The sequence below is a fragment of the Enhydra lutris genome, unplaced genomic scaffold (assembly GCF_002288905.1).
Source record: "Enhydra lutris kenyoni isolate GAN:26980312 unplaced genomic scaffold, ASM228890v2 scaffoldscaffold9, whole genome shotgun sequence".
Taxonomy (NCBI): Eukaryota; Metazoa; Chordata; class Mammalia; order Carnivora; family Mustelidae; genus Enhydra; species Enhydra lutris.
Window position 1 is genome coordinate 25857181 of NW_019154093.1, and position 26149 is coordinate 25883329.

Below are 26149 nucleotides of genomic sequence, written 5' to 3' on the forward strand. Positions count from 1 at the left end.
CATAGTCCTGTGGCTGCCAAGAGGGGAACAAACATGGTGTGAGCACCTACTATGTGCCAGACATTTTGCTGGACCTTTAAGGCCATTTTGATTAGTCCTCGTGTATCAGGGTAGATCAGTAATGGCATTAACAGTGTATTCCCCCCAAAAAGCCAGTGTTGCACTTCTAAATGCTCTTGAATGGGAGGTTATTGATGGAGGAGGAAGGGAAAGTGTCTGCATGGCTGGGATTGAAATGGCCAGACAGGAGGGAAGTCTAGACTTCTCTCCCTGAGGCTGGTGAGGTGAGGTGGGTTTGGTGGGTCCTACAAGTAGTGCTAGCTGTGTGACCTTCCACAGTTTACCTGACCTCCTTGCCTTGGTTTGCTTACCTGTAAAATGGGGAAGTCATCATACCTACCCTCCCAGGGTTGTTGGGGGGTTAAATGAGTAAGAGGAAGAGTAGAGGCTCATGGTAAGTTCTAGGTGAGTGTGATCACTCTTCTTATTGTTTTGGTGGGCCAAATGCGCAAGACTGGTAAACATTTGCAGCAGGATTAGAAATTATAACTTTCTAATCACAAATGCTTCCCACTAAATAGCACTGCTTTCAACAGCACAGCCATTTATTTTTAAACTCCAAAAATATCTGGACTCTATGTTCAACATTTGTAACACTTTTCTTCCTTCAAATGCTTCCCTTCCCCCCAACTCCCGATTGGACTCTTTCTCTTATTTGTATATTCTTGTGAGATAAAGCCTGTAAAACAGGTGACCCTCTTTCCTTAGATATGTCTGATCACTTTTAACCAATATTAAAAGCAGAATGTCAATCTGCTCTTCAAATGTTTCTTACAAGGCACTTAAACTAAAGCCTACCTGAATAACCATTATAGCTTTGGTCAGAATCATGGAACGCTGGCCATAATGAGTCCATGGACACGCTGTAAAATCTTTCAGATTTATTACATAGAATTCTGCATTTGCAATAAGGCCTGGAAATAGCTCTAAAAATCTCTAACTCTTTCTTAAAATCCCCCAGAGCACAGTCTACATGGGTATAGTGAATGTGTAGAGCTGCAACTCCCATCGAGATAATTTGGGTCAAAATACTCATATTTTTGCTGGAGACTTGGAAAAATAGAGAGGCATAGGTTTGCTTGAATTCATGAGATAAGGGAGTTGGAAAGACGAGTGTTTACTTAGTTTCACAGCAGATGATTACTCATTTGTATGCTCCGTCCTTCCCTCTGTCCATCCATCTGTCCTTTTTCTCCTCCTTTCCCTTAATCAAAAAATTTTACTGGCTATTGCTTAGAGCATGCTTATAAGGTGTTAACATCACTTCCAGTTTTCTACTGAGAGGACCAACATGCAGAAAAATTAAATGACTTCTCATAAGTCACAAAGTCAGAAGAAGACTTGACTCAGGATTACTGATTTCAGCACATACACTTTCGGTGTCCTTCATGTCAATGGATGTAATTTGCATTCCCCAATTTCTAATCACAGGTCTTCTACCTACCTGCTGTCTGATCTTGAGCGAGTAACTTCCCCAAGTCTCAAGTTCCTAATTCATTAAATGGAAATAATATCAACACCTACTTTATAGGGATGTTTTTGTGAAATAACACCCGTAAAGGGAGATCAAGGAGGCCTCTCGGCCTGACACATGACCCTGACCTTGAGCACTAGGTAACGGCGGGTCCCCCCATCATCAGGTGTCATCACCTCATTTGCTAGACTTCCCCTCCCGCTCTTGCAGCCCGTTATACCTGTCTGTGCACACACAAAGCCTTCACAACGCACTTGACTTCTGCATGGTCTGCTGGTAACACAGTCTTCAACTTCCTTGTCAGAGAAGTTACACGGTTCCCCATAGAACTGAGATGGCCGGAGCAAGTAGACATGTCTGTACTGTGGCAGAGAGGAGCAAGGTGAACCAAGGGCAGAGCCTCAGGGGCCTCGGGAACTGAGGGATACACTCAAGGGTCCATGTTGCAATTGGCTTTGCTTGACTGTTTCAAGCCAATTGGTCGATTCACGTATTCTTGTTTATTCCATATCTTATAAATGAAAAAGCAGGTGCACCTGACTCTGATACCTTGGAGTGACGTGATGTTGGCAAGTTACCTTATCTCTGTGATCTCAATTTGTTAATCTACAAAATAGGGGTAACGAATTACCTAAATGTACAGTTACAGAGTTTCAATGACATATATGATTTCTATATGAAATCTCATGATGTTGTCTGGTACATAGTTGGCACACGGTTTCTTGTACTTATTTTTCTTTATTATTATTGATAATTTTTAGCAGTCCATATTTCTCTAACCTCCTGTTTGCTTATTCCAAAAATACTGAATTTCCAGAACATTAATTGAGCCACCCAATTTTGAAAAGGGTAGGTGTTCACCCTTGCCTTCATTTTTTTTCAATTGAAGTATAGATGACAGCATTACTCATTGGTGTATAGGTCTGTAATATAGTGACTCAACAATTCTGTACATTATGTTATGCTCACTGTAAGTGTGAGTCAGTCACCATAACACCAGTCACCATCAGTCACCATACAACACTATAACAATACAACTGACTATACTCCCTATGCTCTACCTTTCATCCCCATAACTTATTCATTCCATTACTGCTTATTTGTTTTTAATCATAGTCCTGCCCTCTAGCCTGCCCTCAAGGAGGCCATCGCAGATGGTGGTGGTAATGATGGTAAGCACCAGGCAGTGACAACACGGTGCAATGGCCACCATGATTGAGGGACAGAGCGCTCTGTAAGTTGACAGGGGGCACCCCCGATGCAAACTCAGGAGACAGTGAAGTCACAACTAAGCTGAGACCCAAAAGATGAGTAGAGATGTCAGGCAAACATGAAGAGGTGGTGTGAGGAGGGTAGAGAAGAGTCATCTGGGTAGAGAAAATTGCTATACCAAACCTGAGAGACTAGAGTGTGCCTCATTCCAGAAAACAAAAAGAAGTTCATCATGGCTGGAGAGACGAGTATACGAGGGCAGATGGCCAGAGCTGGGGGGAGATATAGGCAGGGGGGCAGGTCATGCAGGGCCTCCCAAGCTTCAGTTAGGTTAGATTTAGTGTTTTATTATGAGGCAATGAGAAACAGTTATGGGGGGAAAATTAGTAGAGTTAGTGGCTTTCAAATCTTAGTTGTAGGTAAGAGTTTGATGCAACAAAAGGATACAAACCAGGATAGCAGCCCCTTGGAAGAATGCTGTGTTAACCAACCACCATTATTACTTGTATGGCATCTGGAAATCCAATCTCCTCCACCCAGCAAAATACAGACAACCATTCACCCATACCCCTTTGCATTTCCAGAGGGTCCTTCTTCCTGGAAGACAGAGGCTGGCAGGACAGAGATGAGGTCTGCAAAGAAGATAGCTAGAAGACCAGCCCCAGGCCCCAAAGACAAAATGGGTTTGAGGAGTGCAGAAATGATGGAAGGGAGACATCTCGAAATTCCGGTTGAAAGGTTTTGATAAGCCGCCAGCCAGTGACCCCGCAGAGAGTGATGTCACCCACTGCAGGCAAGTGCGTCGCGGACTCCGAGCAAAGAGCTCTGGCTGGCTCGCTGGCTGACTCATGCTGAGTCGTCCTGGTTTATGGTGCAGATGAAGCAATTCTACAGATAATTGGATCGATGTTGGTAACTTCAGCAATAAAGCTCACTTTGGGAACTGAAGGTTCCTGCATGGCTCTCCATAAAGATCCTGTTAACTGTGTAAATATCCTGGACCCACTTTTACAGCTTCATTAGGGTCTTAGTCCATGGCTGCTTTGATGTCCTGAGTTGTTGGGGAAATGGCAGCCATTCTTTTCTCTGACAAGTCTGCTCTGCTCAGACCTGGGATCCTGGTTCAGCCCCTCTTAGGAAAAGGGAACCTGAAGGACAAATACTACAGAGACCTCGTGGCTTATTATTATTATTATTATTATTATATTTATTTTGGTGGGAGAACACTAGACAAGAAGACAGAAGCCTGAGTACAAGGTCTGTTACTTATTACCCAGTGAACCTGATGAACCACCTTCTCTGAGTCTCTGTTTGCCCACCTGCCTCATGGAAAGTGTCACAGTTGTCTTCCCCTTCCTTCGAGTTGTCAGAAAATATCATGAAATCAAACATCACAGATTTATGGGGCACCTAAAATGTTCCAGAAACTGGGACTACCCTGAAGATATAGAATTGGATAAACCTTCATTTCACGGAAAGGTAAATAATTAAGGAAAAGTAAATGACAGGAAGAACAGGGAACTATTACAGCCCAAAGAAGGTTGCCCATCTAACTGTGCAGCGGGCTGAGAAGTCAAGGAAGGTCTCAGAAGAGGTGGCTTGTAAATAGAGTTTCAAATCATGAGTAGGTGTTGGTCAGTGATGGAAGTGGGAAGGGTCACAATAGCATGAATAAAGGCAGAGAAAGAATGAGAAATGGTCAGAGAGAGACAAGTGTTCTGTTGTTTTGATAGCTCCCCTGGTTGTGCCACGAAGATGGATTGAAAGAGCAGTCAGAGGCAGGGAGTCTGACGAGGAGGCTGTTAACATGAGCAAGGAGAGATATGCCAGGAGAATAACTGGAAGGACGAAGAAAGGATCGAAGAAAGGCAGCACAGAGGAAACTAACGCATTAACTAAATAAGCCAGCATTTATTGAGGTCCTACTATGTACCAGGCACTGTCAGCACTGCCTCAGCCAGTCTTGCTGAGGGTTACGGGTTCTGGAAGCTTAGAGCTCCCCCAAGGTACTTACCCTTTTCTTCTGACAGGGATCACACGTGGTCCAGGAGGACCAGCTGGAGAGTTCACAATCAAGAGGCATCGGCACGACACCCACACTCCGCGTCTGTCGGCTCTTGGCAAGGCTCTTATTGACTGCGTTCGACTCCAGACAGTGTGGCCTTTCACCTCTAAGGGGTCATCACGAGAGGACAGGGTCAGAAGAGAATTAAGAACACATACCGCCACCTCCCCCCCACTCCATAAACACGTATGTGCTCAATTGTGCGAGGCTATTCGTTTATCATTCAAGTATCGCCTAATTCATGCAGCAAACAGTTACTGAACACTTGAGTGCCTTGCACTTTGGCTAGCTATGGCTGAAAGAGTACTGAACTCGGAGCAGAAGGCGGTCCGTCAGGGCGGGGACACCTTGGTCTGCTTTGTCCACCTGTGTGACTTTCACTTTTCTCATCTCTATAATGGGAGAGTCATGCCTATCTCGCAAGGCTATTTCTAGGGTTATCTAAGAAAGTACACATAAAAGCACTTTATAAACTCTAACCTGCTATAGATATACAAGAAATAAAACCACAGCTGGATACAGGACTTTAAGCAACTTCCCCCTCATTGTGCACTTTTGCATTATGCCCTGGGAAAGGAGAGGTTGGACTGGATGGTCTTTATCTCCTTCCTTCCTTCTTTTCTTCCTTCCTTCCTCCTTTCCTTCCCTTTCCTTTCTCTTTCTTTCTCTCTCTCTCTTTCTTTCTTTCTTCTTCTTCTTCCTTCCTCCTTTCCTTCCCTTTTTTTCTTCCTTCCCTCTCTTTTTTCTTTCTTTTTCTTTCTTTCTCTTCCTTCCTTCTTCCTTTCCTTTCCTTTCTTTCTTCCTTCCCCTTCTTCCTTCCTTCTCTCTTTCTTTCTTTCTCTTTTCCTTCCTTCCTTCCTTTCTCTCCTTCTTTTTCTTTCTTTTCCTTCCTTCCTTCCTTCCTTCTCTCTCCTTTCTTTTCCTTCCTTCCTCCTTTCCTTTCCTTTCCCTTTCATTCTTCCTTTCTTCTTCCCTCTTTCTTCTTTCTTTTCTTTCTTTCTTTCCCTTTTCCTTCCTTCTCTTTCCTTCTCTTTCTCTTTCTTTCTTTTCCTTCCTTCCTCCTGTCCTTCCTTCCTTCCTTCTCTCTTCTTTCTTTTCCTTCCTTCCTCCTTTCCTTTCCCTTTCTTTCTTCCTTCCTTCTTCTCTCTTTCTTCCTTCTCTCTTTCTTCCTTTTCTTTCTTTCTTTCTTTCTTTCTTTCTTTCTTTCCCTTTTCCTTCCTTCCTTCCTTCTCTTTCCTTCTCTTTTTCTTTCTTTCTTTCTTTCTTTCTTTCTTTCTTTCTTTCTTTCTTTCTTTCCATTCTGTCTGCCTGTGCTCGCTCTCTCTCCCTCTCTCTCTCTGACAAATAAATAAATAAAATCTTAAAAAAAAAAAAAAAAAGAATCTCTCTCTTGGGATGCCTGGGTGGCTCAGTCGGTTAGGCCGTTGCCTTCAGCTCAGGTCATGATCCCAGGGTCCCGGGATCAAGTCCTGCATCGAGCTCCTCGCTTGGCAGGGAGCCTGCTTCTCTCTCTGCCTCTGCCTGCCACTCTGCCTGCTTGTGCTCTCTGTCTCTCTCTCTCTCTCTCTCTCTGACAAATAAATAAAATCTTAAAAAAAAAAATCTCTCTCTCCCCCTCTCTCTTCCCCTCTCCCCATCATGAGCTCGCTCTCTCTCTCTCTCTCTCTCAAGTAAATAAATAAATCTTAGGGAAAAAAACACACAAAATGTCTCCCCTGCAAGTTGTCAGTAGGATTCAGAGGTAATGCTTAGAAAGCACGTAACACAGTCACATAGTAAGTGTTAAATAAACGTTCATCCCCAGCCCTGGCATAAAGCCCATATGGTCTTCATGCACAGCTACTGTTCCTCACCTATGTTCCTAACCCAGCCCTCCGTGTGGCCTCTATGTGTCCCTGGGATGTGCTCCTGGAGCTCCCTGGAACCTTCTTCAGAGAGCAGCTACAAACATCCACTTCCATTACAATCTTTTTTCAGAAAGGAAAGGATCTTGTTAATATCTGCTCCCTTCCTCCCCTCCAGACTTACATTTAATTCCATGCCTTCCCATCTACACAATAGGAAGATAGTAACTTACCCACTGGCCAGACGGCCAATCGCCCAGTACTGCTCCATTTCATGCTGACATTTTTTAGAAATCTTCTTACAGTTCGCTTCATCAGACTGGTCTCCACAGTCATTGTCCCCGTTGCAGAGAAGTCTACGGTTTACACACCTCCCTGGAAGGAGAAAGGGCGTTACCCATAGTCCTGTGGCTGCCAAGAGGGGAACAAACATGGTGTGAGCACCTACTATGTGCCAGACATTTTGCTGGACCTTTAAGGCCATTTTGATTAGTCCTCGTGTATCAGGGTAGATCAGTAATGGCATTAACAGTGTATTCCCCCCAAAAAGCCAGTGTTGCACTTCTAAATGCTCTTGAATGGGAGGTTATTGATGGAGGAGGAAGGGAAAGTGTCTGCATGGCTGGGATTGAAATGGCCAGACAGGAGGGAAGTCTAGACTTCTCTCCCTGAGGCTGGTGAGGTGAGGTGGGTTTGGTGGGTCCTACAAGTAGTGCTAGCTGTGTGACCTTCCACAGTTTACCTGACCTCCTTGCCTTGGTTTGCTTACCTGTAAAATGGGGAAGTCATCATACCTACCCTCCCAGGGTTGTTGGGGGGTTAAATGAGTAAGAGGAAGAGTAGAGGCTCATGGTAAGTTCTAGGTGAGTGTGATCACTCTTCTTATTGTTTTGGTGGGCCAAATGCGCAAGACTGGTAAACATTTGCAGCAGGATTAGAAATTATAACTTTCTAATCACAAATGCTTCCCACTAAATAGCACTGCTTTCAACAGCACAGCCATTTATTTTTAAACTCCAAAAATATCTGGACTCTATGTTCAACATTTGTAACACTTTTCTTCCTTCAAATGCTTCCCTTCCCCCCAACTCCCGATTGGACTCTTTCTCTTATTTGTATATTCTTGTGAGATAAAGCCTGTAAAACAGGTGACCCTCTTTCCTTAGATATGTCTGATCACTTTTAACCAATATTAAAAGCAGAATGTCAATCTGCTCTTCAAATGTTTCTTACAAGGCACTTAAACTAAAGCCTACCTGAATAACCATTATAGCTTTGGTCAGAATCATGGAACGCTGGCCATAATGAGTCCATGGACACGCTGTAAAATCTTTCAGATTTATTACATAGAATTCTGCATTTGCAATAAGGCCTGGAAATAGCTCTAAAAATCTCTAACTCTTTCTTAAAATCCCCCAGAGCACAGTCTACATGGGTATAGTGAATGTGTAGAGCTGCAACTCCCATCGAGATAATTTGGGTCAAAATACTCATATTTTTGCTGGAGACTTGGAAAAATAGAGAGGCATAGGTTTGCTTGAATTCATGAGATAAGGGAGTTGGAAAGACGAGTGTTTACTTAGTTTCACAGCAGATGATTACTCATTTGTATGCTCCGTCCTTCCCTCTGTCCATCCATCTGTCCTTTTTCTCCTCCTTTCCCTTAATCAAAAAATTTTACTGGCTATTGCTTAGAGCATGCTTATAAGGTGTTAACATCACTTCCAGTTTTCTACTGAGAGGACCAACATGCAGAAAAATTAAATGACTTCTCATAAGTCACAAAGTCAGAAGAAGACTTGACTCAGGATTACTGATTTCAGCACATACACTTTCGGTGTCCTTCATGTCAATGGATGTAATTTGCATTCCCCAATTTCTAATCACAGGTCTTCTACCTACCTGCTGTCTGATCTTGAGCGAGTAACTTCCCCAAGTCTCAAGTTCCTAATTCATTAAATGGAAATAATATCAACACCTACTTTATAGGGATGTTTTTGTGAAATAACACCCGTAAAGGGAGATCAAGGAGGCCTCTCGGCCTGACACATGACCCTGACCTTGAGCACTAGGTAACGGCGGGTCCCCCCATCATCAGGTGTCATCACCTCATTTGCTAGACTTCCCCTCCCGCTCTTGCAGCCCGTTATACCTGTCTGTGCACACACAAAGCCTTCACAACGCACTTGACTTCTGCATGGTCTGCTGGTAACACAGTCTTCAACTTCCTTGTCAGAGAAGTTACACGGTTCCCCATAGAACTGAGATGGCCGGAGCAAGTAGACATGTCTGTACTGTGGCAGAGAGGAGCAAGGTGAACCAAGGGCAGAGCCTCAGGGGCCTCGGGAACTGAGGGATACACTCAAGGGTCCATGTTGCAATTGGCTTTGCTTGACTGTTTCAAGCCAATTGGTCGATTCACGTATTCTTGTTTATTCCATATCTTATAAATGAAAAAGCAGGTGCACCTGACTCTGATACCTTGGAGTGACGTGATGTTGGCAAGTTACCTTATCTCTGTGATCTCAATTTGTTAATCTACAAAATAGGGGTAACGAATTACCTAAATGTACAGTTACAGAGTTTCAATGACATATATGATTTCTATATGAAATCTCATGATGTTGTCTGGTACATAGTTGGCACACGGTTTCTTGTACTTATTTTTCTTTATTATTATTGATAATTTTTAGCAGTCCATATTTCTCTAACCTCCTGTTTGCTTATTCCAAAAATACTGAATTTCCAGAACATTAATTGAGCCACCCAATTTTGAAAAGGGTAGGTGTTCACCCTTGCCTTCATTTTTTTTCAATTGAAGTATAGATGACAGCATTACTCATTGGTGTATAGGTCTGTAATATAGTGACTCAACAATTCTGTACATTATGTTATGCTCACTGTAAGTGTGAGTCAGTCACCATAACACCAGTCACCATCAGTCACCATACAACACTATAACAATACAACTGACTATACTCCCTATGCTCTACCTTTCATCCCCATAACTTATTCATTCCATTACTGCTTATTTGTTTTTAATCATAGTCCTGCCCTCTAGCCTGCCCTCAAGGAGGCCATCGCAGATGGTGGTGGTAATGATGGTAAGCACCAGGCAGTGACAACACGGTGCAATGGCCACCATGATTGAGGGACAGAGCGCTCTGTAAGTTGACAGGGGGCACCCCCGATGCAAACTCAGGAGACAGTGAAGTCACAACTAAGCTGAGACCCAAAAGATGAGTAGAGATGTCAGGCAAACATGAAGAGGTGGTGTGAGGAGGGTAGAGAAGAGTCATCTGGGTAGAGAAAATTGCTATACCAAACCTGAGAGACTAGAGTGTGCCTCATTCCAGAAAACAAAAAGAAGTTCATCATGGCTGGAGAGACGAGTATACGAGGGCAGATGGCCAGAGCTGGGGGGAGATATAGGCAGGGGGGCAGGTCATGCAGGGCCTCCCAAGCTTCAGTTAGGTTAGATTTAGTGTTTTATTATGAGGCAATGAGAAACAGTTATGGGGGGAAAATTAGTAGAGTTAGTGGCTTTCAAATCTTAGTTGTAGGTAAGAGTTTGATGCAACAAAAGGATACAAACCAGGATAGCAGCCCCTTGGAAGAATGCTGTGTTAACCAACCACCATTATTACTTGTATGGCATCTGGAAATCCAATCTCCTCCACCCAGCAAAATACAGACAACCATTCACCCATACCCCTTTGCATTTCCAGAGGGTCCTTCTTCCTGGAAGACAGAGGCTGGCAGGACAGAGATGAGGTCTGCAAAGAAGATAGCTAGAAGACCAGCCCCAGGCCCCAAAGACAAAATGGGTTTGAGGAGTGCAGAAATGATGGAAGGGAGACATCTCGAAATTCCGGTTGAAAGGTTTTGATAAGCCGCCAGCCAGTGACCCCGCAGAGAGTGATGTCACCCACTGCAGGCAAGTGCGTCGCGGACTCCGAGCAAAGAGCTCTGGCTGGCTCGCTGGCTGACTCATGCTGAGTCGTCCTGGTTTATGGTGCAGATGAAGCAATTCTACAGATAATTGGATCGATGTTGGTAACTTCAGCAATAAAGCTCACTTTGGGAACTGAAGGTTCCTGCATGGCTCTCCATAAAGATCCTGTTAACTGTGTAAATATCCTGGACCCACTTTTACAGCTTCATTAGGGTCTTAGTCCATGGCTGCTTTGATGTCCTGAGTTGTTGGGGAAATGGCAGCCATTCTTTTCTCTGACAAGTCTGCTCTGCTCAGACCTGGGATCCTGGTTCAGCCCCTCTTAGGAAAAGGGAACCTGAAGGACAAATACTACAGAGACCTCGTGGCTTATTATTATTATTATTATTATTATATTTATTTTGGTGGGAGAACACTAGACAAGAAGACAGAAGCCTGAGTACAAGGTCTGTTACTTATTACCCAGTGAACCTGATGAACCACCTTCTCTGAGTCTCTGTTTGCCCACCTGCCTCATGGAAAGTGTCACAGTTGTCTTCCCCTTCCTTCGAGTTGTCAGAAAATATCATGAAATCAAACATCACAGATTTATGGGGCACCTAAAATGTTCCAGAAACTGGGACTACCCTGAAGATATAGAATTGGATAAACCTTCATTTCACGGAAAGGTAAATAATTAAGGAAAAGTAAATGACAGGAAGAACAGGGAACTATTACAGCCCAAAGAAGGTTGCCCATCTAACTGTGCAGCGGGCTGAGAAGTCAAGGAAGGTCTCAGAAGAGGTGGCTTGTAAATAGAGTTTCAAATCATGAGTAGGTGTTGGTCAGTGATGGAAGTGGGAAGGGTCACAATAGCATGAATAAAGGCAGAGAAAGAATGAGAAATGGTCAGAGAGAGACAAGTGTTCTGTTGTTTTGATAGCTCCCCTGGTTGTGCCACGAAGATGGATTGAAAGAGCAGTCAGAGGCAGGGAGTCTGACGAGGAGGCTGTTAACATGAGCAAGGAGAGATATGCCAGGAGAATAACTGGAAGGACGAAGAAAGGATCGAAGAAAGGCAGCACAGAGGAAACTAACGCATTAACTAAATAAGCCAGCATTTATTGAGGTCCTACTATGTACCAGGCACTGTCAGCACTGCCTCAGCCAGTCTTGCTGAGGGTTACGGGTTCTGGAAGCTTAGAGCTCCCCCAAGGTACTTACCCTTTTCTTCTGACAGGGATCACACGTGGTCCAGGAGGACCAGCTGGAGAGTTCACAATCAAGAGGCATCGGCACGACACCCACACTCCGCGTCTGTCGGCTCTTGGCAAGGCTCTTATTGACTGCGTTCGACTCCAGACAGTGTGGCCTTTCACCTCTAAGGGGTCATCACGAGAGGACAGGGTCAGAAGAGAATTAAGAACACATACCGCCACCTCCCCCCCACTCCATAAACACGTATGTGCTCAATTGTGCGAGGCTATTCGTTTATCATTCAAGTATCGCCTAATTCATGCAGCAAACAGTTACTGAACACTTGAGTGCCTTGCACTTTGGCTAGCTATGGCTGAAAGAGTACTGAACTCGGAGCAGAAGGCGGTCCGTCAGGGCGGGGACACCTTGGTCTGCTTTGTCCACCTGTGTGACTTTCACTTTTCTCATCTCTATAATGGGAGAGTCATGCCTATCTCGCAAGGCTATTTCTAGGGTTATCTAAGAAAGTACACATAAAAGCACTTTATAAACTCTAACCTGCTATAGATATACAAGAAATAAAACCACAGCTGGATACAGGACTTTAAGCAACTTCCCCCTCATTGTGCACTTTTGCATTATGCCCTGGGAAAGGAGAGGTTGGACTGGATGGTCTTTATCTCCTTCCTTCCTTCTTTTCTTCCTTCCTTCCTCCTTTCCTTCCCTTTCCTTTCTCTTTCTTTCTCTCTCTCTCTTTCTTTCTTTCTTCTTCTTCTTCCTTCCTCCTTTCCTTCCCTTTTTTTCTTCCTTCCCTCTCTTTTTTCTTTCTTTTTCTTTCTTTCTCTTCCTTCCTTCTTCCTTTCCTTTCCTTTCTTTCTTCCTTCCCCTTCTTCCTTCCTTCTCTCTTTCTTTCTTTCTCTTTTCCTTCCTTCCTTCCTTTCTCTCCTTCTTTTTCTTTCTTTTCCTTCCTTCCTTCCTTCCTTCTCTCTCCTTTCTTTTCCTTCCTTCCTCCTTTCCTTTCCTTTCCCTTTCATTCTTCCTTTCTTCTTCCCTCTTTCTTCTTTCTTTTCTTTCTTTCTTTCCCTTTTCCTTCCTTCTCTTTCCTTCTCTTTCTCTTTCTTTCTTTTCCTTCCTTCCTCCTGTCCTTCCTTCCTTCCTTCTCTCTTCTTTCTTTTCCTTCCTTCCTCCTTTCCTTTCCCTTTCTTTCTTCCTTCCTTCTTCTCTCTTTCTTCCTTCTCTCTTTCTTCCTTTTCTTTCTTTCTTTCTTTCTTTCTTTCTTTCCCTTTTCCTTCCTTCCTTCCTTCTCTTTCCTTCTCTTTTTCTTTCTTTCTTTCTTTCTTTCTTTCTTTCTTTCTTTCTTTCTTTCTTTTTCCTTCCTTCCTTCTGTCCTTCCTTCCTTCCTTCCTTCTCTTTTCTTTCTTCTCCTTCCTTCCTCCTTTCCTTTCCTTTTCTTTCTTCCTTCCTTCTTCTCTCTTTCTTCCTTCCCTCTTTCTTCCTTTTCTTCCCTCTTTCTTCCTTTTCTTTCCTTCTTTCTTTCTTTCTTTCTTTCTCTTTTCCTTCCTTCCTTCCTTCCTCTTCCTTTTCCTTTCCTCCCTCCCTTTCTTTCTTTTTCTTCCTTTCTTCTTTTTCTTTTCTTCTTCTTTTTCTTTTCTTTTTGAAAGAGAGAGGAAAGGGAAGGAACAGAGAGGGAGAGAGAGACTCTTAAGCAGGCTCTATGCCCAGCACAGATCCCAATGCCCACCTTAATCTCACAACCCTGATATCATGACCTGAGCTGAAGTCAAGAGTTAGATGCTTAACCAACTGAGTCACCTGGGTGCCCTGGACTTGATGATCTTTAAGGCACCCTCTCATGTTAAGAGTCCATGAAACATTTGCTGAGAACCAGCAACATTCAGGGTACTGTGCTATAGGGGACCCAGGGAAATATAGAACACAGGTTCTGCCTTCTGGAACTCACAGTTTGTCTTAGGATAGGAAAAGAGAGACACATCTCATGTCTTAGCTGTTTGGGACTTTATCCAGTAGGTAGCATTTTTAAGTACACAGGCTCCATGGCCAGAGCTTTGCTTTGGGGGCTACAGTGTGGAGACTGAGCAGGGGTGGGGAGAGCCTGGATGTAGGACAAGCATGTAGGAGGCCCATGCAGTGGCACTGAAGAGTGATGTGAGCCTGACCTCTGGCAGTGTCTAGGGAAGAACACATGGAGAGGTCTGGTAAATGAGACCCTGCTCGGGTGAAATAAATAGAAAGTGAGAGGAAGGGGTTAGAGAGGAAGGGGTTTGGGCTGATGCTTGTTTCCAGTGTGAGTGTGTGCATGAGAGGGGAACACAGGAGCAGAAGAGCTTGTTGGAGAAGATGCGGTTGGGGCTTGCTGAGGTCCGGGTGTTCGTGGAACACCTATGTCGAGAATTCAGCAATTAGTTCTCATGTGGGTTTCGTATATAAAAGAGAGATTTTCACCAGAGATACAGATCGGATCGTGCAAAGCTATGGCAGAGGATAAGACTGTTCTTGAGAAGAGAGGCAGGCCAGAGATAAGTCCTTGGGGAACATCAACACCACCAGCAGACCAAGAAAGACGGGTGCCCTTCCAGTCCCGAGCATGGGTAGTGCAGAGCCGAGTGGGGATGTCGGTGAGGCCATGGTGGGTGGGGGGGGAGGGAGACAGACAGTGTCACATCTGTACAACAGTCAAGTGACAGAAGACCTGAAATATGTCTAAAAGGTAAGGCAACACTTTTTCTTGAGTTCCTGGCACTTGGTGGGACATTCAGTAAAAGGGTGAATAAAAGAACACATCAGTGAATCTGTCTAGGTGTCCCATTTCCCCCACGTATAACATGATGGGCGTATTATGATTTTAATTTTCTTCCACCAAAAAGAGTGTATAACAAGGTAAGATCCCTGGTAATCTGTGTTCCTTTTCAAGGCATGAGAGATGAGAAAGAAAACAGATTTGCTGAGCACCCAGGACTTGTCAAGACCTGTGAGAGATATTTGACCCATTGAGTTCTCACAGCAATGTGAGAAGACATTGCCACTTGTACAGATGAGCGAAATGCCCGAGAGTCACATAGCCGGTGGGTGATTGTGGGGTCTGAGCTCACGGTTTGACTCGAGAGCCTCTGTATGCATTTCCCCATGCTACCCACAAAGGAACCGGGCCAACACCCACTCCACTGTGCCCTCCTTCTCTATGCAGGGCTTCTTCCATCCCCGTGTCCAAGATTGAGTCATTAGGGAAAGCATCACATAGTTTCCACCGACTCAAATACATATACTCCAGACAAGGTCATTAACAATGCATTCTCACTTGGCAAAAGTCCTAAAAAGAGGATAATATTAACTACAGTGAAATCCATCTCCACAACTGCCCCAGAGACCAGCAAAAATCAATTGCCTAGTAAAGTTGGATCTTTAACGAAAGGTCAAAGACTCTCCTGGAAACCACAGGTGGATGCTTTAAAATGGTTACTTGAGGCAGGATGCCGCATACCAGTGGGGGGGCTCAGAATGAGCTCTTACCTACTCATCTGCCCAGGTTTGACAAACAATATTGTCTGTGATTCAGCTCCTCCTAAGTATATATTTGACAGCTCGGCAGGGTACCCCTTTCCTGTTCCAATTCAGACGCCGTTAACATTGTGTTTTCAGCAACTATCAACCCAATTCTGGGCCATAGTTGAGACTGAGTAGATAAGTAATGCATAAACACACACTCTTAAGCATCACAATTATTTTCCTCTCTAAGATTTCAAAGCCCGTTAATAGGCAAGACGATCGTTTACAGAAGGGACTTGGTTAAAAAGTGGCGATAGCCCCCAGATCTCTCCGTTTTGCACCCATTTTCATCATGGAGGTGTCAGCCTAATGAAGTAATCAGCTGAATAAATTGAATGCTTGTCAGTTACACCGGCTAAGATGCGCGTGGTTATTCGTACTGCAGAAGGCAAATCTGAAAGAAAGGCTGGCATTAAGTCACATCTGTACATCCCAGCCTCTGTGTAGGGATACAGCACGTTCCTTTCACGCCCGTGGATTTTTACAGAAACAAATCAGATGGACCTTTTGGCCCACTGAATTGACTCTGTCATTCAAAATGTGTTTTTTTTTTTTAGTACTGAACACTTAAACATGCCCAGAGAAGTACAGAAAGTAAAATAATAAACATTCACATACTCATGGCCTAAGACTGCCAATTACTAACATTTTGGAGTATTACCTTCAAGTCTTATTTATTTATTTATTTGAACATGAGCGGAGGAGGGGCAGAGGGAGAGGAGAGGGAGAATCTCAAGCAGACTCCGCACGGAGCCCAGAGCCCAACCCGGGGCTCCATCTCATGACCCTGAGATCACAACCTGAGCTGAAATCAAGAGTCGGATGCTCAACCGACCAGTCTAACCTAGGCGCCCCTAGTCTTTTCTTTTTTTAAAATAAAAAATAACCCTATACATTTCGCATCTGCATGAGATGCCAGCCCCAGTTCCATTTCCTTCTCCTCCTTTGCAGAAGAAACTGCTGTCAGGAATTTCCATGTATCCCTAGAGTCCTTTAGATATTTTTACATATGCATACGTATGCGCAACACATAGCACTGCTTTCCTCATACCATGTATATTACTGTGCAAGTTGCTGTTGCCAGCTAACACTCTAGGTCTGAGCCCAATGCCTGCAGATTCATAAAGAGAGCTAGTTCATTTCTTTTACCTAGATCTTCCATCAAAGGGCATAAATTGCATCCAATTTATTCTTTTTCTTTTTGAAGGACATTTGCATTTGATCAGCGTTTTGCAGTTGCAAACAATGCTGCAATAAACACCCTTCTCCAAGCCCTTGGAATGTATCCCTCTACATAAGGCATGGCAGGGATGCACCTTTCCTCAAGGTGTTTAGAAGGCTATGGCCGACATCAGGACGTATTTCACAGGTCCCTGTCTTCCTCGTCTCTTTCTAACCAGAGTCTCTGATCAAAATAAAGATGGATCCATCGAGTAAGGCAGGATTAGGTCAGCAGTAAATTGCAAGCCATCAGCTTATATAGATGGGGTGTGTCAATATATTTTGGCTTTCTGTAGAAATCCCCTGACACAACAACTTTCTTGTCACACACAGTTTGTTAGGCAGCCTCATTCCCTCCGCAACTGGCATCCTTCCTCCTTGCTACAAGGGAAAGCTTCTGGGTGGCAGGTTTTCAATTTCTCCTGTCTCTGTCAGTGGTGGTTGTAGTCATGAAATTTAAAGCAACATCTGAAGGCAACAAACGTGTGGTCCAGCAATAGAGAAACGGCACAGGGACCCAGCAAGTCAGGGACACATTGCAGTCCGGGAGGGAATCACTTGTGTGACAGGCAGGACAGAGCAGGGATACCCAGGAGCCCCAGAACCAGAAAAAAAACTTGGATGTGAATCCATATTCTGTTCCAGATGAAGTGAGTAGCCTTGTGAATTACACTATAGCCCCGTCTTGGCTTCCTTCTCTGTAGAACCGTAAACAATAGGACTTACCTCAAATAGTTGCGGGGGGTTAGAACTAATGCTTCTAAGCGCCTGGCCCAGAGGGGCAATAAATCAACCACCGGTTTTCTGACAATGTGATGATTCCATCTGACTTGATTATAAGAACTAAAGACAAAAAACTTCCTCGGCTAACAGGAGGGAGCTCTCAGCTTCTCCTGCTCCAGAGCTGAAGGCTCTTCTTCCACTGCAAGCGTGGAATTCGAATCCATGCTGTGCTCGGGACATCCCAGGGGAAATCCTGGGGAGACGCCGGAACACCAAACCTGGATCCAGGCATGGGTTTGAGACTGATGAGACCTGAGGGTGTCTCTTCTTCTCTTTGAGGCTATTTTGCTATTCTACATAGTGTGGATAGAGATTAACACCCATCTCCGGACAGGGCTGGAGGATTGAACAAGGCGTTGTACTTACCCACTCCTACCTCCACTTCTTTCATCAGAGTGAACTTTTTTTTTTTTTTAAAGATTTTTATTTATTTATTTGACAGACAGAGATCACAAGTAGGCAGAGAGGCAGGCAGAGAGAGAGGAGGAAGCAGGCTCCCTGCTGAGCAGAGAGCCCGATGTGGGGCTCGATCCCAGGACTCTGGGATCATGACCCGAGCCAAAGGCAGAGGCTTTAACCCACTGAGCCACCCAGGCGCCCCCAGAGTGAACTTTTAATACATAAATACGATGGTGTTGCTCCTTGGCTTAGAACCCTTCAATGGCTCCCCATTGCCTAGAGGGTAAGGTTCAAGCTCCTGGGATGGCACCCCAGGGCTCTTCAGCACCTCCCTGCTCTGATCCTGCTTTACTCCCACTTGACCCTGTCTTTGGCAGCACCCCACTTTGGCCTGTGCTCAAGGCCTCCTGAAATAGACTCGAAGATTCAGGAACACACCAAGTTTCTCTTACTTCTGTGCCTTTGTCTATGGTGATTCCTCCGTCCGGAACATCCTTCACCCCCTTGGCCATTTGGCAAACACCTATTCCTATAGAAAGATTCAGCTCAAACACCATCTCTTCTAGAAGCCTTTCCAGGCCCCCTGCATTCCCAGTAGAGCTGGTCACTCCCTCTCTTGCTTCCCACCTGTCCCTGTTTCATCTCTTGCAACAGTACACACAGTGTGTGCTCACAGCTTGGCTTTCTCCATGGGAACATGAACTCTGTGTCTGACTCATCTCTATCCTCAGAGCCTGACAAGGAGCCTTGTGAAGGCATCACTGCTATGCAAAAGTTTGCTACGAGCCCCTTACACCCTGCATTCCAGACACAGTTCCATAGGTCTTTTTTCCTACTCTGCATATACATAGTGTGTGCACATAAGGCAGGCATTGGCAGCTTGGTTCTTCTTGGGGCCGAGTTGAGATTCTTGATAATCTTGATAATCATAATATTATCAATTTTTTGAATACCCAGTGTGTAGTGAACACGCGCCATCCTGGTATCAGGGGTGGTGCCCAGTGACAGCTGGGGGCTCAATAGAGCCCCAGTACCCATTGGGTATTGGGAAGTTGTACTTAGACAACATTTATGGAATGAACAAAAGGAATGGCCCTAAGAGTCCTTCTTCCCAGACGGTTGCTCGCAAAGTGACCTGGGATACCTGAGTGTTTCAGCATTTGTGGTAGGGGAGGACCCTACCATGAGGTAGGGGAGCATTCTGTATGGGGAGGACCCCCCTCCCCCATGGCCAGGTCACTGGCGCTTTCTTCACTGGAGTCCAAGTCTGAGCTTTCACTCAGATATTTTCTTTAGCCTGTTTTATATCCTACTAACAATACAAAAATTGATGAAATAAATCCATTAGCATTTATCTGCTGGGAACATACCGAGTGTGTGTGTGTGTGTGTGTGTGTGTGTGTGTGTGTGTGTGTGTGTGTGTGTGGCTGTGTGTGTACGTGTGTGTGTGTGTGTGTGAGAGAGAGAGACAGAGAGCCTGACAACACCCAAGAGCCCAAAGAATTTGGGTTGACGAGCAGGTACAGTGGATCCCTCTCATAAATTAAAATCATTGACATGAATTGGCTCTTTTTTCCATACATAACAAACCTTCTTTTGCATAAAGAGTCACACCGGGCCTTTGTTCAGAACACAGAACAAGTGTCCCATTCTTCTCAGCGTGACAAAACACATTTAAACATGTCAGTTTCTTGTGGGAACATTTGTTGAAGTCAGATGCTTGGTTCCACAATAATCTGAAGACAGTTGTTGATCTTCGTTTATCAAATGCACGCAAATTGCTTCAAGAGCTCTTCCTTATTCCATAGGCCCACAACAAAGAGGCGGTCAGCATGATACTCCCTGTCACATTACTGATTGGGGAATCATTTGTAACCATCACTTACCTGGAGCCAGGCAAACCAACAGCACCCAGAGCAGCACAGAGAAGAACCAGCTCTGCCAGGGCCCTCCACGCCTGCGGCCCAGATGTCTTCATTTTCAGTCTGGGACCGAGCTCCCCTGGGACTCCTGGGTCCACGAAAGGTCTGCACAGGGAGCACTGCCGTCAGCTTCTGTCCCCACAGAGCAAACAGTTCAGCAAAGTCAACAGAAAGCCAGCAGTGACCGGGAAATGCCTTAGACTTTGCACGGATGGGTACTTACCTCTGACTCTGGGCACCAGGGGGAACAGTGGAAAATTCTAAGTGGGGATCAGCCAAGAGGACAGGCTGTTTAGTGAAGGCAATGGGCTTGAGGTCCAGAATGCTGGGTTCATTCAATCCTTTCTCTGCCACTTGCTTGCTTTGTCCCCTTGGGCAAGTCACTTCACCCCCACGCCTCAGTTTCCTCACTTGCAAAGTGGGTAGGTTTAAGTAAAGTAACCGAAGTGAGCAGAACGGGCCCTTAAACCCTCAGGGATGTGAGCTCTAACTGCGAAGTGGAAGGCAGGGTCAGAAGGCCAGCCAAGCCCACAGGAGGCTGTAAGAGCTCTAGAACCTGTCTGCCTCAGTTGCAACGGTCTCTGTGTGTTTCGCTAGCTGTGTGAGCCGTGCATGGCCAATCATTAACCTCTCTGAGCCCGACTTAACCTCATCTATAAAACGAGAATAATAATAGTACCCAACTCACAAGGTTGTTGCAGAGACTAAATAAATCTTAATCTTTACAACACTTTGAACAGTGCCTGGCACATTCTTGGTGCCTTCTCTATGAGCCAACTGGTATTTTTATTGACTGTCTCTGATTCCAAGTAGGCATTCTAAAAATGATAACTGGAAGAGCATAATCATCCAAATACGTGGTGTTGTTATTACATAATCTACGTGGAGCTTGACTGTAATTAGGGGGAAACAGAGCTTCCCTGAGCTCGTTGAGAAGTGCCGTAGATGACTGATACTGGTCGACTTTACCCACGTCTCCCATATTTGCTAGGAGCCCTACACAAGCCAGTCAGTAGCAACCTGGAGAGAGTTCCATCCACACCACGCCCCTTCACCCATCACCTCTCCCACATTACGGGTCAGGGGGCCTCACTGTCTTCCCGCTAAGGTTGAACACTGCAAAGACAGGTGCCACTCCTGTATGGTGAACCAACGTTTGCCTTGAGCCTCAATGGATGTTTCCCCTCGGACTCTTTATTATTCTGAAGAGTGTGCCAATTGCCCTGTCCTTTCTATGTGGCCTCCCCCATAAGTGGGATTAAAGGAAAACGTCTCCCAGGGCTCTCTTGCAAATGGTCTAATCCAAGCAAAAGGGCACTGCAATACCTCCAGAAATGACTCCCAGAGGCCCTGTGACCCCATGTCGGATGGGTGTCTTCAGGTTTTCAGCTCCAGCATGAACCCAAGGTCAGGAGCACCTCTCAGCTAGGCACCTGCCCTGCGGGTAGTGAGGAGCACAGGCATGGGCGGGCGGGGTGGGGAGCAGGCCAGCACACACTTGGAGGCAATGTGCAAATGACCAAGCTCTTGAACACAGCTCCCTGAAAACCATCCCTGACTCCTCAGAATCAACAGATTAAAGTCCAAACAGCACTGACTGAGCTGGCATTTACGAAACCAATCTGCAGCTCATGAAGGACTGGATAAACATGGTGGGTGACCCACCTGTTGCCGCTAATGCTGCAGGTGTAGACGAGGGCACTCGGGATGGGCCAGACAGCAGGCAGCTTGAGGGTGGGCTGGGAGAAAGACTGCACTTGTCTCCTTACACAAGCTACGCAATTTCTCTAAGACTGTCCTCTAATCTGAAAAATGGGGATAATAATTCATGAGTATCTATTTCATAAGGATTTCAGGTTTGAATGTATAAAGCCTTAAGCCTTTCGCCTGCCTCCTGACACAGGCTGGTGTACTCAAGAGCGCCAGCCTGCTGCCCCTCCTGCCACATCTACCCAAGGAGCCCAGCTGGGGCTGGAAAAGCAGACGAGGAAGAGCAGTGAGGGGATGGATGCAAAGCCACAGAGGGTGGCCATGCCTTCCCGTTAATTGGGTCCAGAACACAGAACACAAACCCTGCTGTCAGACCCTCCTGGGCGCATCCCAGTTATCATTACCCCAAGCACCAGGCACTATCTCGCTGTTGTCCCAAAGGATGCAGCGACCTGAACTTTGCCGCAATTGATTGTGGTAGTTAATCATTGGTAAACAAGCAGAAAATTGCATTTAAAGAAAGATCCATGTCCTCTCCTGTGCCTGCCTTCATTTAAGAGAAACCACATCCTTATAAGATAAGGCTTCCCTTCCACTCCTCAACCTATTGGGCTCGTGGAGGAACCTGCACGTCGTAGAGAGCAGTTACTTGAATGACTTAGGTGCTCTCTTGCCAGACTTTTTTGTGCATACTGTTTCTTCCACCCGGAACGGGTGCCACCTGGCTAAACAGGACTCATTACTTATGTTTCATACTAATGTCACTTTCTCAAGAATGCCTTCCCAAGTGACTCTGCAAGGGTTCTCTGGTTATTGGCTGGCTCCAGTTGGTCTCCGGGCATTCCAACCTCATGGCGCCCCCTGGTGGTTTCAGGTGTGGCTCACCTGCCGTCAGGCCAGGAGAACAGTGGCCTCAGGTCTCAATGACAAAATGTGTTCTTCATGGGCAGTTCTTAGAATCCAACAGTTTTCCCCATATATCATCTTGTTTGAGCTTGACAATAAGCTAAAAACTAAGGGTCATCTTTCATGTCTCCGAGATGGGGTTCCATAACTGATTCCAAGGTTGCTAAGTAGCAAATCTATGGGCATATACAATTTTTCCCCCTGATTCCCAAATTCTTCTGTTTGTAATTCCAAGGCTTTGTTTTCCTCTTAGGAGGTTCCAGGATGGATTCAGACCCAGCACAATGGCCACAACTCACCACTCTCTGGCCATAGCTCTCTTCTCTGAGCAAGAGAGAGCTTTCAAAAATGATTATGAGGAAAAAATCCACAGTTTTAGGTCTATGGATCCACTAACAGGACATCACTTTTTTCAGTCTTTGATAACTAATTTCCTATCCTCCATTTCCATCATCAACTCCACATGTTTTAAGTTTTGTCATGGCAGTATTCTACCCCCACAGCCCAGTACCCATTTTTGTATTAGTTAGCTTTTGCTGCACGACAAGTAATCTTAACTTAATACCATAAAACAATGATCATTTACTAGCTCCAAATTCTTTGGGTCATCAAGTAGTTCTGGGCTAAGCTTGCTGGTTCTGCTGGTCTTGCTGGGTTCACTCACGCAACCTCAGCCAGCTGGTGTGTTGGCAGGGGCTGGTCTGACATAGGACGGCCTTACCTGCTTGAGGATTCCTCTATTCTGTTTACCAGTGCGGGCTGTTGGCTGCCATGATGGGGTCAAGGAGCCACAGATCTCCAGATAGACTAACTCAGCCTTCTTCATGGTGATCTCATGGTTCCAAAGAGCAGCAAGAAAGGACAGACGCCAAGGCAGTGACTTGTGAGCTTCTGCTTGAATTCTGTTTCTTAATGTCCCATTCACCAAAGTGATGACCAAATCCACACTCAAGAGACAGAGACAAAGATCATACCTGTTGATAGAAGGAAGAGCAGAGTCACTTTGCAGCGACAAGCCTGGAAGGAATTTGTGGCTATTTTGCAGTCTGCCACAGACAGGTGACTTTCACACAAAAGCTGTTAAAAGCCAATGTGCTGGGGCGCCTGGGTGGCTCAGTGGGTTAAGCTGCTGCCTTCGGCTCAGGTCATGATCTCAGGGAACTGGGATCGAGTCCCACATTGGGTTCTCTGCTCAGCAAGGAGCCTGCTTCCCTTCCTCTCTCTCTGCCTGCCTCTCTGCCTACTTGTGATCTCTGTCAAATAAATAAATAAAATCTTAAAAAAAAAAAAAGCCAATGTGCCTTCTTCATTTCTCTCTTCTCCTGTCTTTGTGATTTGGAAGCATGTGTTGAGGTGAGTGTCTTACGGTTGAGGGAGCTGGACGGAGAGGAGCCCCTGCTGCCTGACAGAGAACTTTAGGACTGAGGATTAAACTTTTCTTGTGTTACATCAATGATGTTGTGTGGTTTGTATGTTACTGCAGCAATAGCTACCCTATTCTGACTGACACTACTCCTCTGTTTCACCAAATTTGGTGGGCATGTACATTTTCTGAGGAAAAAAGTCCACAGGTCTCCTCAGATTAAAAACAAACAAACAAACAAAAAATCCGAGATTCTAAAGAAGTAAAAATGAGACAAAAAGGCAAAATTCCCTCAAGAGACGTAACTTTTTCAGCTCCCAGAATCATGTGCTCCCTTTGGAGGGAGTGTGGAGCAGTTGCAAGTGTCGGAGGCATCAGCCAGACCTAGATTAGCATTTCATTTCTCCCATTTATGAGTTTATATCCTGGACAAATCCCTTAAGCCCTCCGAGCAGTAGTTTCCCTAGTTTAAAATGCAGGCTTGTTGAAATAATGCTTCAATAATCATTTATTGCAAGCCTACTACATGTCAGGCACAATGCTAGGTGCCCGGGTAGAAAGATGAATATGTAATAAACCTTCCCCGTAAGAGCTGACAGCGTGGCGAGAGAAACAGACACAGTAATACATCAGGACGGCACAGTGCGATGAAAGTGGTGCTCGAGCCCCGCGTGTATAACGTGGGCACAAATGTGTGCATAGATGGACGTGGGACAGTGTGTGTGGATGAGTGTGTGCACGTGTGTGCATGTGAGTGTGGGGGCGTGCGTGTGCATGGTCAGAGGGAAAGACTTCTCAGAAGCGATGTTTGAGCTGGCCCTTCAGGGGTGAGGACGAGTCAGCAAACCAAAGGAGGGCACTTCCTCTCCCAGGAAGAAGGGACAGCAAATTCAAGACACAAGCGTTCAGGGAACCGTCTGCCACATGGTGTCCTGGGAGCACAGAGCTCAGCCTGAGTGGCAGGAGGCGATGGGACTGGAGGCCAGCAGGAGTCAGGGCACAGAGGGCCACATGGGCAGTGCTAATGATACGAATTTGTATCCTAAGTGCCCAGGGAAGCTACTAAAGGGTTCTGGGAGGGGAGGGAAGGGGACAGTTCTCTTTGGGAGGAAGATTACTCTTGCTTCTTGCTGCGGTGCGGAAGATGGATCTCAGGGAGGGAACTGGCCCAGAGAGCCTGGCTGGGAGGTGGTTCCGACCATCTGCTGAGGGAGCTGGGGGCTGACCCCGGGCAACAGCAGCCGTCAGGGAGGAGGGCATGCATCTCATGTCTGCATTCTGCTGTCCAGAGAAGTAAATTACACGCTATTTGTAAAGGGCTTTGTGGACAGTGCTGCTTGGCACGGGTGGGGTCATTATGACTGAGATAATGGTTCTGTGTTAAGGAAGGTCTATAAAGTCCCCAGGGCTGAGCCTGGCAGCTGCTCACAGGCACACGGCTCCCATGTCACCCATTTCCTTCTTTGTCACTCAGGGTCCTGTGGATTAAAGTGCCTTCCAGGTTCACCTTCCCTGGTCCCCTGGGGGTGTCCTACTGTTCCAGAGTCCTAATCAGTGTCTGGGATCCCCTGATCTATGGGATTTTCACTTGCAGGCTTTTCCTTAGGCCCTGGGAGCCTGATTTCAAAGAGCCCATGGCAGAATTGCTGTGATGACGGCCTTGCTGGAGGAAGCTATATGCACTGGGGCTCCTTCCCCAGGACAGGGTATGGGCACTGCTGCAGTTCAAAACTGGGCCAGAAAGAAGGTGGGCAGGTTGCACAGGCAGCAAGGTCTCTGGAGGACTAAGCGGGGAAAAATAACCCAAAGGAGAAAAGAAGACCTTTATTTCCAAAGGGGAGGAATAAGAAGGGGAAAAAAAAAAGAGCCAGCAAAATGAATGAAGAGTCTCCTTGTTTTGTGGCAAATGGAATAACAGTTCTGGGGTCCCTGCCCCTTCCTGCAAGGCACCCCTGGTGATTCGAGTTGGCACTGTGACGAAAGTCATGTGGAATACAGGGAGAAGTGAAGCGAGGTGTGCCCTTACTCCTTCCCCTGTGCCATCTGACCCTCTCTTCCCTGAGTCTGCCTGCTGAATGGGGACTCCAGGGTGACCTTGGAAGCTGGCATCTAGAGGGCAGAGCAGCTGGCAGCCTGGGCTCCTGCGTCACCATGTGGAGCTGAGTCCTTTGCACTCCCTGCTTGGTACAACACGCCTCCATGAGAATTAGACTTCTCCTGCGTTCCAGCTGTGGACATTCCAGTGTCTCCCTGTGATGGCGGCTAGCACTATCTACACGGATACACCCTCCTCACCATCTTCATTCCCTACTCCAAGGAATGGGCCAGCACTCGCTGGAGGAGTCGGGGCTCCAGACAGTCGTCCAAGCAGCTCACGGTATGATGCAGCACTAGTGGGAGCAGAGAGATGGCATCCTCTTAGCAGGAGAGGCTCATGGTCTCTTCCAGGGTCTTGTGTGTCCTTTGTGTTGACAGATGTGGGAATTCTATGCCCT

The 26149-nt window shown here is 45.9% G+C and overlaps 1 protein-coding gene across 1 annotated transcript in view; it reads right to left on the reverse strand.

The window, feature by feature from the left end:
• The window catches only part of LOC111143455 (complement C8 beta chain), a 49683-nt gene extending 29874 nt beyond the window's left edge, over window positions 1-19809 (reverse strand). Inside the window, exons 1-4 of the mRNA XM_022497212.1 lie at window positions 19640-19809; window positions 11814-11970; window positions 8808-8949; window positions 6889-7030 (exon numbers count right to left, since the gene is read on the reverse strand). Of these exons, the coding sequence (XP_022352920.1) occupies window positions 6889-7030; window positions 8808-8949; window positions 11814-11970; window positions 19640-19731 (533 nt within the window). The 5' untranslated portion in view covers window positions 19732-19809. The remainder of the gene's footprint in view (window positions 1-6888; window positions 7031-8807; window positions 8950-11813; window positions 11971-19639) is intronic.
• Window positions 19810-26149: the final 6340 nt, after the last annotated feature.